Raw genomic sequence first — 26,273 nt, forward strand, 5'->3', positions numbered from 1 at the left:
ATCTAATATTTGAAAAACATGTGGCTATATAGTGATGTAAAAACACCAAATAAAATTATCAACAGAGATTATTGATTAGTGATAGAATTAAAATATCTAATATGCATTCGATTCAAATTATTGTTATTTGTTATTTTATTTTTTCGATTGTGAAATCAAAACCCACAGGCAGGCTGCAATCGTACTGCAGGCGGCCCGTGGTGCGATTCTGTATGTCATAGACTCAATCCTAACTGGAATAACTGTCTCACCATTCCAAAAGTCTGGGAAATTGTTATCCTCAACTGTATAAAATAAATTTATCAGTTATATTTTAATTTAATTATAATCCAATAATTTTTAATCCTTAAACTTGCTCTTGTAAAGATAGCGGGATTCCAATGTAAGCATGCACACTAAGGCTTTTTTGAATGTAATTCCTATTGTTGTTTAATAGCTGTACTGATGTCTAATGATACTTAAGGCAAAATATTTATATATTAAAAAGTTAATTGCTGTGGCATACATGTGAATTTTTAGTTATGAATACTCCAGAGGTTTCACTTTACAAGAAATGATCCTGGACAGTGAGGTAAGATGATGCAAAAATGCAGCAGAGAATTAAGGACAAACCTGACTAAGGCTAAAGCAGCTTTCTACAGCAACAAATTCATATTAAGAAATTACATAATTCTGACAACCAAAATGAAACTAATGAGCAAATCATTAACAAAATCACAAGCCATGGATGCGAGACTTGAGACTTACTTCAATACAGAAGCAACTAACAAGCTGAAGGCCTTCAAAATGTGATGCCAGAGAAGAGGTTTCAATTTGTGAAAGATTTTGTGGACTTAATAAATATACATTCAGAAGAAAATAAAGGTCAAATGCTAAATGGTAAACAACTGAATGAAAAGAAAAGGGGAAAGCAATTAAGGCTACAAATCCCCCATTACAAATTTCTGATTATTATTATGGCCATTTCAGTTTATGTTCTCCCCCTCCCCAATTAGCTTTGCTCAATGGCTTTTGCAAAATTGTATCAATCTCACTTTTCTCCATACCGTGCTTTTTATGTTGAATCTCAATTTACCTATAATGACATAGTGAACTTTAAATAAACACATGCATCACTGGGCAAGAATCAATCTGCATGATATTAGGCATATACAGTACTAGCAAAGATTCCATGTGAATGCTTGAATCAGTATCACTGACCCACTGTTCTTGCTGCTGGTACCCAAAAGCCAGCCATAACAGTAGATCTTGAAGGAGGGACTATCAGCATTGTTGAAAGACATGCCATTAGTAACATGTCAGTATATGTGATTCATGAATGGAGTGCCAGACCATTTTTGTCAAACTGTTAGGGAACATTTCAATTAAGCCTATCCTGGCCATCGGATAGGTAGAGGTGGGCCAGTTGAATGATCTACTGGATTTCTTTGCACGGGGACAACTGAAGGCTAATGTTTATGTTATACTGGTGCCTAACGAAAAGGGTCTCTTTCAAATGATTGTGGACAGTTGTATGATGTGGAATACTCTGCAAATTGCAAACATGTACAGCAGGCACATATTGCTGCTCACTGATACCATTTCAAATACCTGCTGTGATGTAACCATTGGTACTTGCTCGCCTCAATCATTCCTATTAACAGTACTACATGGAATACAAGCCAGTTACTTCCTAAGTGTATATGATGTGCAGTTTCACACATACTATACCTCTTTAAGAAAGCATCCCTATGTTTATATGACATTTTTTTCATTAGAATTGACACTGGAACAAGTACTCAGAATTTGTCAAAACATTTAAAACCTTGTACATATATACATTACATTAAAAGAAACTAAACTATACTGTTGTAAGCTACATTATGGTATGTCTAATATTAATTAATCTGCCTGGCCTGACTTCCTGTGCTAAAAAAAAAAAAAAATCAATTATAAATTAATTACATCAGCTCAATTCAGAAATTATTTTTTCTATAATATGTGTTCTTCTTTTCTAATATGCACTGGGCATCCAATTTTACCTATGTATGGAAGGTTGAATGCACATTTAATTTGGTATATATTCCTGGATGTGTGTGTGAGAGAAAGAGAGGGAGAGCATTGGACTTGCTGAATAAACGTTTTAATTATATAGGGGTTTAAAGGTGGTTTTGATAACAATAATGATAATAATCCATAGCACTTGCAGACTCTTAAGAACAATGACCTACTCATATTGGTTCGCATAACAATAAGTTTAGGAAAAGGTGGCAAGTTCTTGTGTCTAAAGATAGACTTTTGATTGTAAAATGTTATATATTCCTGGCCAGTTTAGCTCTTTGAGGGATGAAAAATCTGAGTTTCCAGGAAGAAGTCTACCACTTCCATATGGAATGGCTAATTCAGCTTCAGTGAAAGTTTAATTCTGCTTCATTTGAAAACCCTTATAAAATACATCAGCACAATCCTTTGAGTTTCTATTCGGTTTTAAAACAATGTGGGATTTAATATCCCCTTAATTTAAATAACCCTTATAAAAGTTCTTTGAGTCTCAGAATCCAGGTCTTTCCAAAGAAAGAGCTTTGTCATGACTGACTAAGCTACACAGACCCTCTCTGATGCTATACATAGGTATATTTCTACCTATTTTTTCAGATAGACCTTTAATATGTGGGAGAGATATGGCTTTGCATTACTATTGTTCTGATGAGTTTTTATCTTACTGGTAAGTATTTTATTAACTGTCTTTGTATTATTATTATTATGTGACACCTCCAAGGAGTCCAAAGACTCACTGAGGGAGGGCATCTATTCTGCAGTTCTCCATCTCCACCACTCAGTCCACCAACTACAATGAACTGCAACTGTCATCATCTACACCAATGCAATCTACCACCCACCACTACTAGTATTTTCACAGAAAATCACAAACATCCATGCCCATGGAAGGATTCGAACCTGCAGCCTTTTGGCTGGAGAGTGGATACGTAACCATTTGGCCAACCAGGCCATTGATTGAATTAACATTCAATTTTTTTTTTTTAAAGTTGGATGTAACTCATTGTAATTCTGTTTTGAGTTCCTTTTCATTAGAGCAATTGTTGTCATTCTCTTTTTTTTTTTTAATTTATTAACACTAGTTTCTGAGTTGAGTGGTTAGGTTTATTTTTATAGGTTTATAATAAGCATTAAATGACATCCTGATGGAAGGCAAGCTATGAGCATTACCCAAGAAATTGTAAGTTTTGTTTTTCTTTTTCTATTGCAGATTATATGCATTTGGATTGATGGTCATGGGGGGGGGGGGGCAAATTGCAAATACATATTTATGTATCTAAGACAATTCTTAGGTTTAAAATCACAGATTCGAGAGCTTTTCTGCTTGAATGTTTCGACACAAAAGTTTGTGGAGTGGGGAGCCAATGACCATTTTTTTTTTTTTTAAGGGAGTTATTTTGCCACATTAAATAATCTGAGTGGAGAGGGCCATGTCAGGTAGCAATTTGTTCTCTGATAGAAGAATCGTTTATTAATGGGGAAGTTCATTAAGAAGATAGTGTTGTCAAAGCAGACTAAAATATCCTGGGTAACTAGTATATAATTTAAAAATTCATATAGCCTATGCAAAAAGTATATAGTTTAAAAAATCTGTATAATAGCTGAAATTAACATCTCCAATTTTGATATCAGCTTTAATACCACTTTCCTTCATAATGTGATTCATATGGATGATGAATAACAGTGGAGATAATATGCACCACTGCCTCACATCTGCTTTAACATCAAACCATTTTTGTCTACTCCCTTCAGTTCTAACTGCTGGCTTACAACTCAAATAGAGGCTCTACATTGGCCAATATAATGTCCCATTTACACCATACAACTGTAGCATTTTGAATAGCTTTCCTCTTGGAACTTTGTCATATGTCTTTTCCAGATCTACAAAATTTAAATACAGATCCTTGTTCTATATACCCATGATTTCTCAAGTATTTGCTTTCAAGTGAAAATCTGATCTTGACAACCTCTATTTGACCTGAACTCAGCTTGTTCTTCTGTAATCTTCCTTTTCACAATTTTTCTGCATTTTTCAAGTCATCATGATCATTAATTTCCTGGTAGGAAAAGTTCAGGCTACTGTGACAGTACTACATGACTAAGTTTACATTATTATTAATTGCCAATCAGCCATTTCCCTCCAAATTAGCATGTTAGCAGCACTGCCATATTCTTGTATCTAACATTTCATTCTTCTAAGATACTTCTGACTGAATCAATCCACCTAGATCTTGGGCTTCCTCTCAGTCTTTTTCCTGCTATCATGGCATCAAACACCTGTTTTGCTAACCTTTCTTCTCTTGTTCTGTTTAAATGACCATACCATTTTAGATTAGTCCTGCTCACACAATTCTTGGATGCAGCAATGTCAAGTTCTTTCCCAATGTCTTAATTTTTAATATGATTCTGCACTGATGTCATCTGTTCAGGTCCTTAATTTTTTCAGAACTCATATCTGTGATCTTTAATCTTTGAGTGAGTGCTTTCTAACCCAACTCTCAGATCGATAACGTAAAATTGGTTTAAACACCGTCCTGTGTACATATAAGACTGTCCTATATAAGCTTAGCATTTTGGCTAATTTTACTCTTATTCCATATAAATTTATTCAACTGGCTTTGCTTATCCTGTTGTCTAAATCCAGTAATCACAAATGAAGATGACAAATTTCCAGTAATTTGCCATCTTCACTAAAAACTGTACCTATATAGCTGAAATATTTTACTTGTTCTATAGGTTCTCCACTGAGAATGCAGTTGATATATTTCTGCCTATTTTTATAGTTTTGGTAATTTGTTGATTTTCATGTCAAATTTGTTACAGCTGTTGTTTTGTTCAATTTAGAGAATCCTGGAGACACTTGCACTAGATGTGTTTAAGAGTACAACATCATCTACATAAGCAAAAAGCTAAGTGTTATCTCTGATTCTAATATCAGAACTTTTTCCCTAATATGCTTGCATAAATCTTACCAAGAACACTCAGTAGGGAGATTCCTCTGTAATTCAAGTCTTCAATTTTGTTTTCCTTTTTACACATGGGCACTATGAGAGTTCTGCTCAAATCACCTGAGATTCAACTTTCTGAATTATGCAGTGTAGCTACTGTAAAACCTTCATTCCTCCATATTTGAGCATTTTTGGTAAAATGCTATCTGACCAGCTGCCTTTCCACATTTTTTTGATTTTTTTTCACTGTCTCAAGTATTGATATGTACTCCTGACTGCATTCCCCTTGAATGTTTTCTATGATTGTGATGTCAATCCTTCAAAGTAATCATTCCAGACATCTCAAATATCTTTATCTTTAGTTTTTACATTACCTTATGATCTCAATCCTTTTACAGTACTTTTCCTCCATTTCAAAGCCTCCAGAACATTTTTCCATCTTCCAGATAATTATTCTCTATGTTCTTACCAAAGTCTTTGCATGAGTTTGTTCAGCTAGTTTTATACAATCCTTTGCATTCTTACATTTTTCTCTGAATTCTCTTGGAGCACATGAAGACTTAAATTCTAGGAACTTTTGGTACGCTTTTTTCTTTTCCTTGACTACCTCTTTAATTTCCTTAGTCCAGATGGAGTTCTGGGGTCATTTAGTGGTCAAAACTGAATAACTGGGAGGAGACCTCTATGTAGCTTGTCACTAAATGTAGAGAACCAACCAGTGGTTTTGACCTAATGTCCAGTCCTTGCCTTCTAGTGGTGCAACCCATTAACTGGTTATCTATCTGGATACTGAATGAAAGGAGAATATGCTAGCCAATTTGGGATTTAGCCAATGAAACTGTATTATTATTGGCTTAAAACAAAATAACATTAAGGTAGAAAATTATAATAAAAATCTTATATTAGAAATATTAAATTAGGTTTCTTTAAAAGCTGTCTCTCTATTTATCTTAGAGGTAAACTTCTACACTTTATTTAATTATTTGGAATGCTAAAAATCTTCAAAAGACAACTAAATAACATGTATTTTCAGTTCAAAATTACCACATGCATTAATTTAAGAAATAATATTCTTGACAGAATAGGAATATTTTATATGCTTGCCAGGATATTTACTTCATACTATAGCTAGCAGCATTAATCAGTATGTTTTCATGTATGTATCACATTACAAAAATTTTGAATATTTATTTAGTAATAAAGACAAAACTATGTTCAACGATTCTCATGCCCTCTCAACTACCACCTCACATTTTCACTTTCCACCTTTGAGGATTAATGCTCGCATCCAGAGCACTGATGATCAAATGCTCAATGCATAAGATGAATTGAACATGTGGCAAATTGACCCATTTCTGAGAGGAACTTCAGTATTTTCTTCTAATTTGAAATAATATTCAAGTTGTAACATCATTCAGTAAAATTAAAATCAACAGATTTATCAAGTGTTAGATGTAACAATTAAAGCAAAAATACTATATGTTGTCTTTTTATGTGTGTGTAGCATATGTTGAGAAAGGAAGCATTTTACACACAATACACAGCTTTTCACCTAAAAAAAAAAAGTAAAATAAAAATAATAACAAATATATACGAGGTTGGTTTGAAAAGTTCTCGGCCTAACAATGAAAAAATGAATTTATAATTTCAAAATTATTTTCATTTTTCAACATAATCGCCCTTAAGACTAATACATTTATTACAGCGATGCTCCAGCGCCATTACCCATCCCTGTAGTGGTTCTCAGTAAGATCTGCAAAATACTCCTCTAAAGCAGCAATCACCTCTTGATTCGAAGAAAAATACTGACCAGTGAGGAAGAGTTTTAAGTTTTGGAAAGAGATGGAAGTCAGAGGGAACCAAATCTGGGGAATAGGGTGGATGTTCTAACAATTCATAGTGCAGATCCGTTAATTTTCCCATTGCCAAAACACCTTTGTGGGCAGGTGCAATTTCCTGATGAATGATGATTTTTTTTTCTTCTGCAAACCGGGTCTTTTCTCAAGGATTTTTTTGTCTAGTCTGGTTAAAAGATCAGAATAATATTCTCCGGTTATTGTTTTACCCTTTTCAAGATAATTAATAAACAAAATGCTTTGCATCCCAAAACACCAATGCCACGACCTTTCCTGTTGATGGAACCGATTTTGTCTTCTTTGGTGCTGAACCAGCTTCTGTCTACTGTTTTGATTGCTGTTTGAATTCTGGTATGTAATGGTGAACCAAGTCTCATCAATAGTAATAAATTGACACACAAAATCAGTTTTATTCTTGTTAAAATGCTCCAACCACTGTTCAGAGATTTTCATGCGAGTGCATTTTTGATCATCTGTGAGCAAGCACAGCACCCATCTTGCACAAAGCTTTTTCATTTGCAATTCTTCATTCAAAATATATCCTACACGTTCTTTTGAAATGCCTATAGTCTCAATAATTTCATGCACTTTGACCTCGCCGGTCATCCCATACCATATTGTGCACTTGATCAATGATTTCTGGTGTTGTTACACTTTTTGGACGTCCTTCATGTGGATCATCTTCAAGGTTAGTACGGTCACGTTTAAACTCAGCACTCAGGATCAGTGGGATGTTTTGGACTATTCAACTTACAACGATACAGAAGACGTATCTGACTACCAAAGAATAGGTCAACCACACTGCATAAGGATGCAACAGTTTGTAAGGGCTGTGAAGGCATGCCTCCTCTGTAATCCTGTGAGAATGCAGAAAGTGATGTCAGGAGAGATGAACATTTCACAGAGAATGATGTCACATGTAATAACTGATGACCTGGGGATGAGAGTCTATCGTTGTTCTACTAGACACTTCATAACACCACAAGTTATGCAGCAGAGGGTGATAAAATCAAAGGCACTTCTCTGACGGTACACGAACACAGAGATATCCTCTTCACAGATGAGATTTTCATCATTGAAGATTCATTTAACTGCCAAAACGATGGTTGCACAGCATGTGCCATAGCACCCAGGATTCAAAGAGGTCATCACTCTGCATCAGTGATGGTTTGGTGGAGGGTGACGTATCAGGGAATATCCAAGTTGCATTTCTGCAAGAAAGGGGACAAAGTGTATCAAGACACTATGCTGGAACCTGTGGTATAGCCCCTTGAACAATACCTTGTTTCACAGATGGCAGTGGACATTCCAACATGACTCAGCTCCTGAACACCAGTAAAGCACCACAACAGTGGATGGAGGCAAATGTGTCTGAGCACATATTATCATTTGATTGGCCACCTGGAAGTCCTGATTTGAATCCATTGGACTTCACATTGTAGTCAGAGGTTGAAAGAGTAGTTTGCAAGAAATGACACTCCAGCATTGCCAGCAGGAAGGCAGATTTGGAGCAAGCAGTGGCAGTGCTTTTGTTGGATGTTGTATATGCCATCATTGCAATGTGGCCTGACAGCCTTCAGGAATACATGAAGGCAAAAGGGGCACAATTTGAACATATAGTGCTGTTGTATGCACATGGAGTGTCATTATACATGTGGTGTGTATGTGCTGAAAGCTGTAAATGATTTACTGATATAGATTAAAGGTTCAAGTGCTGTTCAAGTTGTAAGCGTATTAATGGCTAGACTAGGTGTGTGTGTGTGTGTGTGTATATATATATATATTTTTTAAATCATAATTTTACTGACTACGAACACCGAGATAAGTTAAGATAAAAACTTTAATTAAAACACAACTAGTTTAATCGGAATGCCGACTTCTTCAGGTGTACAAATTATCACAAACTGGAAAAATAGTAAGATAAAAACATGGACTTCTCATATTAACAAGTTAGGAATAACAACAGTCAAATTTGAACTGGCGTCCACGTAGCAGGTCTAGCGTGACACGTTAGTGAGTGGGAACTATCTCGAGAGTGCCACAACTGAATTACTGCGCTGCGTGAGGGGATCCAGAACTATTTCTTTGATTCTAAGATGCATCTTTCTAGTTTGTCAGCACATTTATGGATGTTAGTAGTAAGATATGAATATATAATATGAATATAATATATATATATAAAAGAACTTACAGGACGTGGTTTATCAATAACCATTAGATCTGCATCATCAAAGTCAATATTTTCATCTTTTGGTCTTTCTACTCCATCTTTAAACACTGAAGGCACTCTTACAGGTGTTAATGGTTCTTCTCGTGATATAATACTAACATGGCTATTTGGTGTGCCCCAAACCTACATACAGAAATATGAAGTAGTATTACTAAAGTTTTTTTTTAATGCTAGCGTCCTTCGTATTTATAATTAACAAATATAAAATTTGATTCTCATAATAATTTATATTATTTACAAGCACCTATAATATAATTCTGTTATTAAAATATTATTCATTTCAATATAGATTACTTACTGAATAAGTGCATTTGTGTTGATTGTGAAAAGTATGACAACAGCCATTTTTCTGATAAGAATAATTGTAGGAAAGTCATATGCATGTGCAGAGAAGCAAATATATATAAGTGTATACACAGACACACAGACACACACACACACACACACACACACACACACACTTGGTCTTATTCTGGGTCTCATTTTGGCATTAAACATCTGTTTTGTTAACCTTTCTTTCTCCATTCTATTTAAGTGGTCATACCACCTTAGATCAGCTCTGCTGACACATTCTTGAATGCTGTTAAGTTCCTTTCTAATATCTCTATTTTAAATATGATTCTGTGATTGATGCTGCTGGTTCACTCCCCTAATTTGTAACCCAACGCAAATCCATAATTTAAAACTGGTTTGAACACTGTCTTGTATGCTGCTAATTTGGTGTTTTAGCTAATTTCTCTCTTATTCCATATAAATTTAGCTGGCTACATACCATACCATAGTACACTAGCTTTGCTCATTCTATTGTCTACTTCCAGATTTAACTTGCCATCATCATTAAAACTGTGCTTAAATAGTTGAAATATTTCACATTCTATAGGATCTACATTCAGAATGCAGCTTAAGTTTTTGATCTTCCTGCTATTTTAATAGTTTTGGTTTTTTTACTGCTGATTTTCATCCCAAATTTGTTACAACTGTTATTAAAATTAGTTAGAGAATCCTGGAGACTTGCTAAATGTGTTCAGAAGTACATCATCATCATCATCTGCATAAAGCAAAGAACTAAGTTTGATAAGTCCAATTCCAATATCACTCCTAACGCCATTTTCTTTCATAGCATGATTCATATAGATGATGAATAAGAGAGGAGATAATGTGCATCCTTGTTTGATGTAAAATCAAGGGTAAGCCCTAATTTTACATCAAACCATCTTCTTGTATTTCCTTCAATTCTAACTGCTGACTTACAACTTAAATATATAGACAATGTATTGCTCTGTATGTTCCGTTTACCCCATAAAATTGTAATGCATTGAAAAGCTTTTCTCTAAAAAGGCATATCACAAGGTGATATGCCTTTCCAGATCTACAAAACTTAAGTACAGATTCTTATCATATCATATTCCCATAATTTCTAAACTTTCAAAACTTGTTCTTCTCCAAGTTTTTACCCAAGTAACCTTTTTTCAAGTATGCTTGCATAAATCTTACGTGGAACACTTAGTAGAGAAATTCCTCTGTAATTCACACATCCAGCTTTATTCCCTTTTTTTTATGGGAACTATGAGAGCTCTACTCCAATCATCTGAAATTCAACCTTCTGACCAGGCCTTCTGAATTATTCAGTGTAACCACTGCAAAACTTTTATACCTCCATAGGTAAGCATTTCTGGTTGAATATCATCTACTCCAATTACCTTTCCACATTTCAAGTTTTTGATAGCTTTTTCTACCTCAATTATTGACATGTACCCCTTTTGCATTCCTCTTGAAAATTTTCTAGTATGGTTCTGTCACTGTTATTTTGTTAAAGTTTTTGAAAGTAATTACTCCAGATATCTAGGATATCCTATCTTCAGTTTTCATGTCATCTTTATCATCTTTGATTCCTTTTACAGTATTCTTTCTTCCATTTCTAAGGTTTTTTCAGTAGCTTCCAGAACATTTTGCCATTTTTCTGATAATTATTTTCTCTATTCTTCCCAAAATCTTCCCATGACTTTTGTTTAGTTATTTTTATACATAACTTAGCTCTTACATTTTTCTCTGTATTCTTTTAGATCATCTGCTGAATTATTTGCTAAAACTTTTGGTATGATTTTTCTTCTTTTTCAGGAATGTCTTTTTAACTTCCTGTGTCCACAATGGAGGTTCTTATTGTTCTATCCTTGCAGACAACTTCACCATATACCTCCCTAGCTTAAGCAATTAATGTCTTCTTCAGAGTTTTTACCACTGCCACTCCAAGGTTTAGAGTTTCATTTTTTCTTCAAAGTGACTTAGTCAGTGAAGCTTTTCTTATCTGTTATCTTCTCTCCACATGAATTTGTTGAACAATACCATGTTGCACATCTTTATGTTGCAACATGGTTTTAGTAATGACCAGTCCATGTTCTGAGTAGAAGTCCAATACTTACCATTATTATTAGCTTTGACCTTTCTCCAAATGTTTCTATATGTCTGGCAGAATTCATTTCCTACTCTGATATTCAGATCTCTAACAAGGACCAGTTTTTCCATTTTCTTTATGTCAGCTGCCTGTTCTAATGACTCAAAAAAATTCCTCCATTTCTTCCTTAGAAGAAACTTCTATGGGACAATAGACACAAATAAGTTTCATTATCCGTTTTTGCATTTGAAGTTTGCTCACATAAATCCTATTTGAAACTGCCTTCCAATCAAGAAGTTTTCTTCATGTTTGGTGTTGAACGCTATGGTACCGCTTCCTTTCCTTGATCATTATTGCCTGAATGTGACATCCAATACTTAATTAGTAAGATTTCATGTGTTTTGGTCATTTCTCATCTCAGTGATGCCAAATCCGCATGGTACTTTTCCAATTCTTCTTCAAGTTCAATTTCCTTTCCATCAATACTCCCTATATTGATGGTTCTTATCATCAGTTCTTCTGAAATTGGGTTTAATATTCTTCTTATAGATATTGAGTTGAATTTTGTTCCAGTAGCTGAGTTGTGTATTATCATATGCATTTTTTTAAATATTGAGCACATACAAGAGACTATAAGTACATCAGTGTTTATCACATTAGTTGGGGTGATATTAAGATGGATTGAGATGGAAATTTATTGATTTTTTTATTTTTGATGAGATGCAAGTTGTAACTGTTTGGGAATACTTCATGAGGTAGGATATTTAGAGAACAGAGATGGTCAGAATAAGATAGTAAGAGGAGAGGAAAATTCATGTGTTTGCATTTGCACATTAAAGGGATGCTGGGCAGTAGCTGCTCTTGTGTTAACAGGTGCACCTGAAATGAAGAATGATAGTTGCCAATTCACTGCATCTGTGATATGGTTGAAGTGAATCTGTAAGAGAGGGTTCATCAATGAGCCTAATTGCTCACTTCTGTTTAAGCCAATAGAGAGTACAATTTGGTTGGCTAAATCCCGAAACTGTCATCCCATCTTTGTTCATTCAGTACCTAACATATGTCTACTAACAGGATGCACCACATGGATTTGGACAATCGGTCAGAAGTTCTCCACATTCCTGTAAGACGACATGGAGGTCTCATCCCAGTTATTTTGCTTTGATCCTTAAGTGATCCCCTCCCACACACATATATATATACAGGTAACCCTCGTATAACGCGGATATTAGGTTCCATAGAAATGCTGCGTTATATAAATTGCGTTATGCAAGACTTAGATAACATAGAAAAAGTAGGGTTAGGTTCCGAAATCGTTTTTTTTTTTTTTTTTTTTTAATTATATAAACAACGGCATTCAACCAAAATATATTTTTATTTAATTCAGGTAATTCATGTAAGTTAAGAAAACATAAACTATGAGACAAATACATAGTATAAAATTATAAAAATTACAAATTGTACATAAACTTCATTGCACACAATACATAAATGTTTTAGACACAATAAAATAAAGCGCATATTTTAATCGTCATTACTGTCTTCAGAAATAACATTTCGTAGATGTTCTTTATTTACGAGTGGTCAGACATCGTCTACACTTGAAATCTCTTGGACATCATTTGTATAATTCTCATTGTATACTTCAACTGGTTTAGTTATCAAGAAGTCAGTAATAAGACCTTGCTTGCCACTATGCTGCAATTTTTTATTAAGTTCATAATATGGCGCTAAACAAATATCCAATTGTCTCGTGAATTTTCTCGAGTGTTCCATTGAGGGATCATTATCCATAAAATAACTTCCTAAATAACTGTCTTGCCAAGTCCAATCCTTCAGCTAATTTCTTTAACGGATTCATCACAATTAGCATCTTCGGCAGAACTTTCCCTGCCATTTGGTTCGACGCCATCTATTAATTGTACCAGTTTCTCCTCATTTAAATCTGTTTCCCCCATCAATTAATTCACTAATTTCGTTTTCAACCATATCGCAAAAGTCCTCTCCACCAAAAAAGTGTGCGATGTTTATTATACGACTTAGCTCAGATCCACTGGAGGTAAAAAATTTTGTTCCAGAATGGCTTCAGGCCATATTTTTTTCCAGCAAGCATTCAGCGTAGAGGGTTGTAATTCCTTAATGAACAGAAAAATAATTTTCACACAATTCAATATTGAAAACTCTTTCCATGCTCGAGGCAGTGTCATGTTTGGATTAGATTCCATTTTTTCCAAAATTAATTGTAATGTTCGACGAATATAATATGACTTAAATGTTGATATTATTCCTTGGTTGAGTGGTTGAATAAGTGAAGTAGCATTAGGCGGCAAAAAAGTTATTTTAATATTCAGATGACTTAGATTTGTTGGGTGGCCTGGTGCATTATCTAAAATTAGTAGAATTTTGAAGCCCATATTCTTTTTCTTTGTGTAACTTTCTACATCGGGTACAAAACACTTGAAAAACCAATTTTCAAACATGCTAGCTGTAACCCATGCCTTCTTGTTGGCCCGCCAATAAACAGGTAGGGTGGACTTGTCGATCTCTTTCATCACACGAGGATTTGCGGATCACTTAATAAACATTGGTTTTGTCATGTAATCACCTGATGCATTACTACAAAACAGTAGAATTCTATCTTTGGAAACTTTAAATCCAGGAGCTGATCTTTCATTTTTCGAAATATAGGTGCATTTTGGCATTTTTTTGCAATATAACCCAGATTCATCTACACTATAACCACCTTCTTCAATGATCTTTAAAAGTTCTGCTGGGTATTTCTGGGCAGCTTCAATGTCTGCTGATGCTGATTCTCCCTGGATTTTAAGATTATACAAAGAAAACCGTTTTTTTAAAGTTTTCGAACCAACCCTTACTGGCACAAAATCCATGCTGAGAGATTTCTTCTGAAGAATCTTGATCAAGTTCTTTTAAATGTTTATAAACTTTGAGGGCTTTTTGCTTAATAAGATATCCATCCAAAGGAATTTTGTTTTGAGTGCAATCTTCTATCCATATCATTAGAGATTTCTCCATTTTTTCTATTAGAATGTCGCGTACACTAGCAATACTTTGCACTTACCATTGACCCGGCAATAAACACTTTCTCGGATTTTATGTTCATTTCGTTTGATTATTCGAATTGTTGATTCATTTAAATTCTGAGTCCTTGCAACAACTCCTGGTTTTTCTCCAATTTTCAACCGATCCAAGATTTTAATTTTTTCTTCGAGAGAAATGAATTTCCTCTTCAATGTTGGTTTTTTCCCTTTTGTTGCAGTTTTAGTGACCATTACAATAAAAATAAACTTTTACATAAAAAAAAGCATTACATATTGTATGTAGCTCACCAGAAAATAAACTGCTCATCTTGAGAATAACACACTTATGATTTTTAATGTGCTTTCCTGGCAGAAAACGAAGGCAATTTTCAACAATAAACACTTTATAGAGAAACCCTAGATGGCGAACCTATGACACTCGTGCCAGGGGTGGCACGTCCGAGAATTTTGCTGGCACGTCAACGATTTACAGGTGATATCCTTTTATATTCTTATAAATTATTCAACTTTTTATTATTATTATTATTATTATTACAATACATACAAGTTGAATTTTGTTTTACACGAGAGAGCAGCTATGAAGACGTGCACACGATTGGTGCAGTATTAATGAAAGATCGTGCGACCCAAAGACAAAGGCAAATGACAAGTGTTGAGTTGAAATGCTAATTCGCTTCAGTTGAATTCCATAACATATGAAACTGTCATAACAACATTCACTATTAGTTTTTAACACATTCACGACAGGGTGTCATTTATTGTTCCAAAGGAAGTTCTCATTACTGGCTGGCTCAACTCACACAAAGTTTCAACCCTTCGTTGAATTTTAAGGCTGCTTTTTGCATTTGAGGTGGAAGACGAACTCACACACTTATTATATGGCATGTTTCAATTCTTGGTAGAATTTTATTTGAAGTTAGCCTTTGTGAGCTGTCATAATAACATCAAGAATTTCAAATGCAATAAAATAAACACTTATTTCATAACTGAAAAATTGGACAATAGTTTTTAGTTAGATACTGTGTTTCAGTGCAATATATGGTTTTGCTTGAGTGTATATAGCATAGTTTCCGTGAGAGGAGGACACGATTCATTAGTTAGCACTGTTTTTATTCCAGCTGTCTCTAATTGCACTATTTGTTGAGAATTACACAGACTGTAAAAGCCTCTGTACAGTACCTTATTCAGGGATACAATAAAACTAAATTCGATACTTATAACTATTTGTGTGATACGGGCAGACACAAATTTAAATTTGATTTTTAAGTGGCGCGGTGAAAAATATATGAAAAAAATAAAGGGTTACTAGAAATTGTAGACTGCGTTATATCGAAACCGCATTGAACAAGGATTGCTACAATTTGCAGACCGCATTATATCGAAACCGTGTTGTATAAGTACCGCGTTATGTGAGGGTTACCTGTATGTATGTTTATAATTATTAACTGACTTAAACACCGAGAAAAAATACAAGAGATTTAATAAGGTTTCACTACTAGTTTCATCGGAAATGCCGACTTCGTCAGGTGAATACAGTACCATGGAGAAAACAACATGTTAAAAATATATCATACTTTAGACAAAAACGGAGTTTAGAACAAGTAGTAGTTGGTTTTGAAACTGAGTCTGAGCGTTAGTTCTGGCGCGAAGCACTGTGTGTGTGAATGATATTGTGAGTGCGTCAAAACTGGATTACAGTGCTATGTGACATTTCTTATAACAGAGTCCATGCTAGTGCCCTATCCAGCTATGTTTTATTCTCAGCAAATACGAATGTTGAAGGACGACAACATCAAATAGACTGGAACTCAACTTCAAGCATCCATAAATGCTCTGATGAATTAGAAAGTCATATCTTGGAATCCAAAGAAATAGTTCTTGACTCTATCCATCTAAACAGCAATCTCAGTTACAGCCTGCCCGATTCACATAGCACTGTAATTCAGTTTTGGGGCACTCATGATATCATTCACACGCACAGTGTTTCATGCCAGAACTAACGCTCGGACTCAATTTCAAACACAACTACTACTTGTTCTAAACTCTGTTTTTGTCTAAAGTACAATATATTTTTAACATGTGTTTTCTCCATGGTACTGTATTCACCTAACGAAGTCGGCATTTCCGATGAAACTAGTAGTGAAACCTTATTAAATCTCCTGTATTTTTTTCTTGGTGTTTAAGTCAGTTAATAATTATTAATGTCATTTAACCGAATCAATTACTCTGTAAATATATATATATAATTTAAATACAGTGGCATATCTGAATATGAAATAGTTTCTACAGGCATGTTTAGCAATTGTCAACTAATAAAATTGAGATATTGTTATCAGTTACCTTTTCATTATATTATATAAGAAAACAAAAATCTTGAAGAGTTTCTAACAATGAATACTGAACACCATGTACGATGACAGAGTTCAAATTGTGACATAAAAAAGGCGAAAAAGTTCTAACTTTCCTCTATTATCATTTACAAAATGCAATGCTGAAATTCTCAAATCCTGAGCAACCCAAGAAACAATTATATTCCAAAATAGGTGAAACTAGTTTTAAGAGTGACCTCCAGTCATATCTGTGAAGAAAGTCACATCATACAACTAGTTTCACCTATTTTGGAGAGGAGAAATGAAAGAATTGATTGTTTTGACTGATATTAATGATTTCACACGTGAGAAATATGCAATGAGAGAAGATATGAAAGAGCTGCTGACAGAAGCAAAAAAAGAAGAACAAGAAAGTAAAGATTGTAAGCCTGCAGCTTTGGTATGGCAGGGCTGAATTGCAAATGAGTCAATGAGAATACTATGCAAGATGAATGGTGTGTAATTTATAAATGTATGGAGTAAATTCGATGGAGGAAAGAAGTTGTATATGCTTCGTTTGAATGGTTTTCGAGTTAGACATTTGGAGAGAGGGAGATTGCTGTTCAGTAAGAAGTTCAGTGAAAGCGAAAAAAATCAGGGAAACTAGAAGTATTAGGAAGGATGCAGTCAAAGTATGGATTCAGCCATCCCTGAGATAAATGTCTGTGTGTGAGTGAGTGAGTGAGAGAGAGAGAGATTCTGAATAGTTTCACAGACTTCAAATATGTTGGTAATGACATCAGACATCAGTGAGATTTGGTTGATAGAAAATGATATGGGGAAAGAATGTAAACGGTATTGTATTTTTAGAAGAATAATGGAAATAGGACAAGAGGTGAGGTGTTGCTGATGATAGCTGAAAAATTTCAACCAAATAAATTAGAAATTAAAGAAGAGTTTGATCTGAAAGAGATGGTTCATTTGAGGCTTTCTGATGCAAGATAGGTAACAGTCGATCATTACAGCTGTAGACCAAGGAGTCCTCAGGAATATGTAGATACTGTCTGACCACAGATCTGAGAGCCTACTCTGGCAACCTGTCAAAAAGAGTCAATTCATGCTGAAGGGGAAAAGAAATAAAGGATATACGAATTGGTTACTAACACATGAAATCAGATGCTTTATACGTAAAATAAAATAAAAATGAATTTTTATTTTATTTTATACCTTTTTTAATTTTGTTAATACTATAAGTACATTTTTTCCAACTGTTATATAAGCAAAATAGTTACCACTTTAAAAACTACAATGTTCATAAAAGAAATTCAGTTAATTTTCCGACGTGTAATAATAAATAACTCATCCCACAGTACGAGTTTTTAATTTTTCAACAAGATTTTCTGGATGATATTTAAACATCATGCTTCTGTGTTGGGTAACGCTTAGGTATTTTGGATGATTGTTAAATTTCACCTGTTTATTTCTCAAGTAAACTTTCAGGATATAATTAGCCTGGATATTACTTAAATGAAAGGATGCAACTTCAGTTTTGTTCAGGTTGGGTTGTAATCGCCATCGTCTAAAGTATTTATCAAGTACAGCCAGATCTTCAGTTAAGATGTTTTCAGCTTTTTGGAATGTAGGTGTTGAGTTGCAATGACAATATCATCAGCGTAGGTGCTGATGATATTGCCATTGCAACATCATCATATCCCAGTGAAAACAGCTCTGTGATGTTGTCACTGGGATATCACTAATATATAAGTTAAAAAGCAATGGGGGGGAGAACTGACCCCTCTCTGAGGTAGGCCATTTTTAATCTTAAAGAATTTACTTTTAGATTCACTGAGAGATACTTATATCCATCTGTCTGCTAGTATTGGATTAAGTTAGCTAGTTTTGGTGATGGGATAGTTTCTAAGAATTTTAAAATGAGACCCTCTCACCACACTGTGTCATAGGCAGCAGAGAGGTCCACGAATAATGCTATTGTTTTCGATTGTTTTTCAAAACCATTCTCTATGAAGGTTGTCAAGGCCAGTACTTGATCACAACAGCTTCTGTCAGATTTGAAGCGAGCCTATTCCTGAGGAGTTCTATTATGTATACTTGGAGAAATTCTGTTGTATATATCATTCTTTTGAAAAGTTTCAGTCAGATGCTTAGCAAGGCAATAGGATGGTAACTGGAAGCAATTGTGGGATCTTTTCCAGGTTTTAAAATGGCAATGGTTTTAGATCTTTTAAAAATTGATGGAAACACACCAGAGTCCAGGATATTATTATGCATAGCAGAAACCTTTTAATAGTTTTTGGACCATAGTTCTTAATGAATTCAGGGTAGGTGTTATCGAGTCCAGCCGCCTTCCCAGTCTTCAATGAGTTAACTGCCTGAGTAAGTTCCTGAGAAGTGAAAGCCTGAGATAGTGATGATGGTGGGCGATCTGTTTTAAGATTTTTTAGTTTTTGCTTCACCTCTCTCATAACTAGTTTATCTTAAGGATATTTAGTCATTGAAACTATATGCTTTGTGATCTAGTTTACCAGAAGTAAATTATATGGGGTCAAGCATCCTAATCAGGGACCAAGCTTTTCGGCTGGAATGAGTAAAATTAAAATTGTTCGTTGTCTTAATCCATTTGTCTTTCCTAGCATCGTTGAAAGACTTCAGTAGCTCAGTGGCTACTGCAGGGTTATTATTAGTAGAGAATTCTTTGTATTTCTAATAATAGTAATTCTACGTAATTACTATTACAATATTATTAGAATATAATTCTAATAATAGTTATTAAAAGTTTATAATTTACATCAAAACACCAAAACATTGGAGAGTTGTAGCTGGCAATGATATTGTAAACAAAAAGTTTCTGAAAACTACACATTTTGTGATTCATTGAAGCATTGTGTTTTTAAAGCCATTGTATGAGTGAATGCAGAGTCGTATAAATGGAAATTCACCATAATTAAAAAGTATCGTGTGAGCAAAACCAGTATGGTATAAATAGCCACTGGTCATGACTAAAGAGGATCGTATGAGTGGTTCATCATAAAGTGGTATTATTATACCCTGCCATAGAAAAGGCATAGGCAGAAACGAGTGCCTGTGGGAAAGTGACCAAAGGGAGTTCATGAGAAAGGGCTCACCTATTAAGTGGATGGTCCTCTTCTGTATATCATCAAGAATTTTTAGAGAAATTTTGGGTGCACCAACCCAAATGTGTAAACAATATTCCAAGGTTGGAATGTTGTTTACAATATTCCAACCTTGATTTCTCTGATCTGAGACTTATAAAATGTTAGGAGTTGAGAAGAATAGAAGCACTGTTTCTCCTGAATGTGGGTATGCAATCTGATACTGTTTCTTTCAAAGAATCACTGACCACTTTCCATCCTCTACTAACATTCTCTTTCCTTGTGGTTCCTCAAGCCACTGCTCCAAGGTGCCTATTAAAATTTGTCATAATTACTAGCTTTATAGTTCAACATAACCCTTTCTTGAGAATTCCTCATGTTTAGCAACCTCCCAGAACAAAACTACATGGTTATTACTCTCCTCAGTTGGATGCATAGTGTATCTGAGGTATGAGAGTATCTCAGATAATACAGCGGTATGAAAGTACTGGTTATGGATACATCTTCTGATGCTATTACCACATCCAGTATTCTCATACCCCTGTCCCTTTTATGGCATGCTGTTTCAGGCAATTATTATCCCTTAGGATCTGTATAAATTCCCCTTCCATCTTATGTTCCCTTTCCCTCCAACCGATGTCCTATGGTTGAAGCCCTCCATAATAATTGCTTGGCCTGCACTCATTGTGCTAACTGATGACATATGGTACTGTATGCCCACAGATGCAAGACCCTTTGACACTTCTATGTATGTCACAAGAAGGATAATCCACTTCGATAATAGGGTAATCAATCCGTCTTCTGGGATGGGTTTGTTTATTATTACAGGTCAGGAAATTTAGCTTTTCTTTTATGAACATTGTAGTTTTTAAAGTGGTAACTATTTGCTTGTATAACAGTTGGAAAAAATGTATGTATATCATTAACAAAATTAAAAAGGTATAAAATAAAAATTTATTCCTTCATTTCTTTCTCCCCTTCAGCATGAATTGACTATTCTTTGCAATTCGCCAAACTAGGTTCTTGGAAGTGTGGGCATACAATAATAATATAATGAATAAACTTTCTGGTACTTCTTGGGGTGCAGATGCCAACACACTGTGCACTACTACACTGTCTTTGGTTTATTCTAAAGCAGAGTATTGTGCTCCTGTATGGCTGAACAGCTCACATGCTTCTTTAGTCTGTGTCCAGCTGAATCAATCTATGAGGATAATCTCTGGTGCTCTAAGATCTACTCATGGCTACTGGCTCCCCTCTCAGTAATATAGCCCCTCAGGAGCCAAGCTTTAAGCAAATTATGGACAAAAATAACTGGAAACAGTTCCTTGCCTATCCACCAAAACATATCCTTCCATATCTCACAAAGACTGAAATCCAGGCATCCTGCCTGGAGGAGAGCAATACAAATGAATGACCAGAACTTTCACCTATATGAGTCATGGAGAGAGTACTGATTTCAGTATACCTCCAATCTTCAAATTCCCATTTTAAATTCAACATTTCGTCTAGAGAGATTCTATCTCCCTAGACATGTATGGACCACTTTAAATCGAATCAGAACAGGACATGGGAGATGTACACATCTCTTACATAAATGGAACTGTTCTGATACTCCAAACTATAGAGGAAGCACAATTCAGCACTATCAATCACATTGTGGTTGAGTGCCCTATCTACTCATTCTCAGGCACTAAAGAGGATTTTTGTAAACTGATCCCAGAATCCCTGGAGTGGATCCAGGATTTAAGGACTAAGCTCTGATTATTAATATTTTAATGTTTAATCATTTCAACCTATTATACTCTTTGCAGTATGATTTTTATAATTGTTTTTATGCTGTTTATGTAATATGTATGTAATATCCTGAGACCTGTACATCATATGCTGAATAAAAATAAATAAATTACTTCCAGTGGAGAAGAAAAAAAAAAAAACTTATTGCATCATATAATAAATTTAGTTTAATCCTGGATCCAAGTGTAAGCAAACAAAGTTTGAGCTTGAAGTATCTTCAGAACTGAGGCAACTCGTGGTAAAGGTGGACCAAGCTCTCATCACTCCTTGTCTTAATACCCATAATGCAAAGCACATCTCCTTGCAGACACGTATAATGCTATGCATTAAGGGAAGGACTACTACTCAGACCAGTTTCAACCTTTATTGAGGTATCTTCAGTGGGAGCCACACCCAGAAGTGGTGATACAAAGGCAGAAGCAATGGAGAAGTCATATTTACCTATACAAGTTGCCAAAAGGTGTACCACCTTATTATTAAATTACTCAGGATTTAGAGAAAGATGTTGGAAGTTTTTCCCCACTTGGTTAGACTATAATAAATTTAGTTTAATCCTTTATCCATTCTGCCTTAATATCACTGCTTCTGGGGCTGGCGCCCACTGACGAGACCTCAATAAAGGTCGAAACTGGTCTGGGTAGTGGCCCTTCCCTTAATGCATAGCATTATAATGTCTGCAAGGAGATGTGCTTTGCATTATGGGAGATATCAAGACAAGGAGTGATGAGAGCTTGGTCCACTTTTAACATGAGTTGCCTCAGTCCTGAAGATACTTCAGGCGCAAACTTTGTTTGCTTATACTTGGATAAAGGATTAAACTAAATTTATTATAGTCTAACCAAGTGGGAAAAACTTCCAATTATTACATCATATGCTAAGATAATATTAAATGATTAAATTTGGTGACGATGGTTTATCGAACACTGAAAAAGGCAGCAGGATAAACTTATCTCACACTACTACTGTTATAACTGTTAAAAACAAAGATAAAGTTCTAAGTAAAGTGAAAAATTCTATCTGATCTATAATTGTTTTTATACTGTTTTATGTAATATCCTGACACCTGTACATCATAAGCTGAATAAAAATAAATAAATTACTTCCAGTCGAGGAAAAAAAAAAAAACTTATTACATCACATGCTAAGATAACATTAAATGATTAAATTTAGTGACGATGGTTTATCGAACACTGAAAAAGGCAGCAGGATAAACTTATCTCACACTACTACTGTTATAATTGTTAAAAACAAAGACACGAAGATAAAGTTCTAAGTTAAGTGAAAAATTCTACACTAATTAATATCACAGTAATCTGCAAATCTGACAATCTTATTGCCGAAATTGGAAAACTTTTAATGGTGTAGACTGATGACCAAACTGGTTAGCATGTTCCCTTAAGTCGAGTTAATCAGAATTATTGTGTATCTCACATGAATAAATGCTTTATTCATGTCATTTTGGCACATATGACTCCTTAAAAATATTAACTCATCTACAAGTGAGGAAAAAAAACAAAAAACATAGTGATTTACTAGAAGTGGTCTGGAACGTAACGTGTCATATGAGGTATGGTTGTAGTTTAATGGGCACCGTTCAGCTGAACTGGCCACTGCCATTCCTCCAACTATGTAGGAACTCAAACAGCTATTGGCCAATAACTACATACTGTACCACTTCATAACGAACAAACTTCTCATCTTTCTTCATTACATCCATCTGTTTTTTTGAGCAATCCCCTCCATCCTGTTTTTCCCACTTATAACCTCCAGCAATTTACGAAACACATCAATAGATTACCTCTGACAGCGTTGTGTTATAGGTCTTGTGACCGTTCATGTGTGGGGTCATTATGTTATAAAAATTATAAACAATACTGGATTCTATCCTAAAAAAAAGAAAACTTTGTGGTTTCACATATATTGTCTTAACGAAAAATTCCACATGCTTAAAAACCTTCCAGATGAAGACTGCATAAACACTCACCAGCTGGAGGCAATTGTTACTTTGGTTACTGACAACATTGGTACAGGGGCCTACTTAACAAATTGCCATCCTATGGTCTACCTTCCTTGGTCTGCAACTGGATCGCCAACTTTCTTACTGGTCACTCATTACGTGTCATTGTTTACAGTTCACTCTCCTAAGGTTTCCCCCACCAATGCAGGAGTATCCCAGGGTTCTATTCTTTCACCCACTCTCTTCCCCCTGTATATGACCTGCACTTTCAAACTTCCAATCCTATCCATAGCTTTGCTGATGACAGTATACTCCATTTCTTCTTTTCATTCGACAAACCTTGTAGTGTTCAAGTATTAGAATCCTCAAGAACTACCACAACCAGTGACCTGAACTCAGATCTCCTAGCTATATCCCAGTAGGGCCAGGACAACCTTGTAAAATTCAATGCCACCAAAACTCAGTCCTGTCTGATCTGTTGTAAGAAAGAGTCACCCCCCCCACCTTACCTTATTAAGTAATACTGAGATATCCAAACACGATCGGATTTTTGTACTCAGACTTACCTGTACCTTCGATTTCCTGGCACAACCACATTTCAACTATAGCTTCTGCAGTCACCAAAAAACTTGGCGTACTTTTTTGCACAAAACACCACTTCACACCTTTGCAGCTCCTAACTCTATACCAAGCCCAAATCCACCCAGGCATGGAATATTGCTCCCATATTTGGGGTGGTGCACCAAAATCTTCTGTAAGATTGCTTGATTCTATGCAGAAGAGAGCAGTCCAGCTAATTAATGCTCCCTCTCTTATACTCACTTCAATCTACCTTGGGCCTCTTCTACAGAAACTTTCACGGATAGTGCTCTGCTGCATTGGCCACTATTATTCCTCCATTGTCCTCAAAAATCATTAAAACAAGGGCCACTACTCTCAACAACACTTTTTTTTTTTTTTTTACAGTCCATCTTGAAACTCATAGAACCAATATCACTGCCTCCTCCTTCATCCCATCTACTGCTATCCTTTGGAACAGTCTCCCTCACTCTGCCTTCCCCAAAGATTATAACTCTCAGCTGTTTGAGCAAAATGTGAACAGATTCCTCCTTTCTGCTATTCTTCTTGCCCACACATGGCACTCATGTGCTATAGGTCTTTTGGCATTTTGTGCGAGTGTGTGTACAAATCTCACAATACTTTTATCATATGTTGTTTCAGCTAAACATCTCTCAATAGCTGCAGAAATTCCATTTCATGCCCCTCCATGTGCCCTTTTCCTTTGTCCCTATAGTTGAAGTCTCCCATAATGGATACTTTCTATGCTCAGTCAGCTAATACCCCATGTATATAATCACATCTCCTTTTGCATTCCCCCTATAGTAGCAATCAATAAATCAATATAAGTACTGTGTGTTCAGAGCACCAACAAATGCATGCCCTTGCTCAACCCTATCTTCCTGATGAATTTCTACTTTTATGAGTTGCAATTCCTTTGTTATCATTACCGATGCTCCTCTTCCCATTCTGTTTACTTCATTTGCCATGAAAACACAATGGCCATTACATTCTACCTCATAAAAATATCTTCCTCAATCTTCTTCTTCTTCTGCAGCTTGTCCCACTTAAGTGGGGTCACTGTTTTTGGTAAGTCTCCTCCACATCCTCCTGTCTTGGGCTGTAACCACATCCAAGTTCTTCATCCCCAAGTCCTCTTACACCAGCTCCCTCCATCTCTTCTTTGGCTGCCCATGCATCCTCCTCCCCTGCACATCCATTTGCATGACCTTTCTTCCACATATTCATCCTCCCTCCTCATCACATGATCAAACCATCTCAACCTTGCCTCCTGACACCTGTCAAAGTTAAGTTCATAACTTTCACATAGTCATTTCTCAGATGATCCTTTCTGGTCACACCGTACATCCACCTAAGCATTCTCACCTCCGTTATCTCCATCCTGTTGATGTTATTTTTCCTCAGGGCCACAGTTTCCACAGCATACATCATAGCTGATCTCACTACTGTCCTGTAGATTTTGCCTTTTAGATTGATTGGCACCCTCTTATCTCATAGCACTTCAGCCATCTCTCTCCAGTTCCTCCATCCTGCTTGTATCCTGCATCCTACTTCCTTCTCAGCCTCACCATTTTCTTTCACTGTTAAACCTAAGTATCTAAAGTCACTGACCTTCCTGATGACATTTCCTTCCAGCTCCAGATCTGTCTCCTGGCTGCCATCCACTTTGCAACACATATACTCTGTCTTACTTCTGCTCAGTCTCATACCTCTCTCTTCCAGTACTATTCTCCAACTTTCCAGTTGAGAAAACTTGGTATACTTAGCTGCCACTTCTCTTGATTCTGCACACAGCAAGATGTCATCTGCATACAACATTGTCCAAGGCGCGTCTTCTCTCACCTCCTCCATCACAATATTAAACAGGAATGGAGTTAATGCCGACCCTTGATGCAAGCCAACTGTCACTTGAAAACTTTCTGTCTGTCCCAGGCAGGTACGAACACTTGTCTTCATATTTCTGTACATCTCCTGC

General features: G+C 35.5%; 1 protein-coding gene across 6 annotated transcripts in view; it reads right to left on the bottom strand.

Moving 5' to 3' along the window:
- Positions 1 to 26,273, bottom strand: part of polybromo (protein) — a 686,480-nt gene that overhangs the window by 284,012 nt on the left and 376,195 nt on the right. For all 6 annotated transcript variants that reach the window (XM_090406695.1, XM_090406694.1, XM_090406697.1 and 3 more), the window contains one exon: positions 9,033 to 9,194. In XM_090406695.1, the coding sequence (XP_090262821.1) occupies positions 9,033 to 9,194 (162 nt within the window). The remainder of the gene's footprint in view (positions 1 to 9,032; positions 9,195 to 26,273) is intronic.

The sequence above is a fragment of the Typopeltis vanoorti genome, chromosome 16 (genome assembly GCF_054136105.1).
Source record: "Typopeltis vanoorti isolate ZY-2024b chromosome 16, IOZ_Tvanoo_1.0, whole genome shotgun sequence".
In the NCBI taxonomy this organism is placed as follows: Eukaryota; Metazoa; Arthropoda; class Arachnida; order Uropygi; family Thelyphonidae; genus Typopeltis; species Typopeltis vanoorti.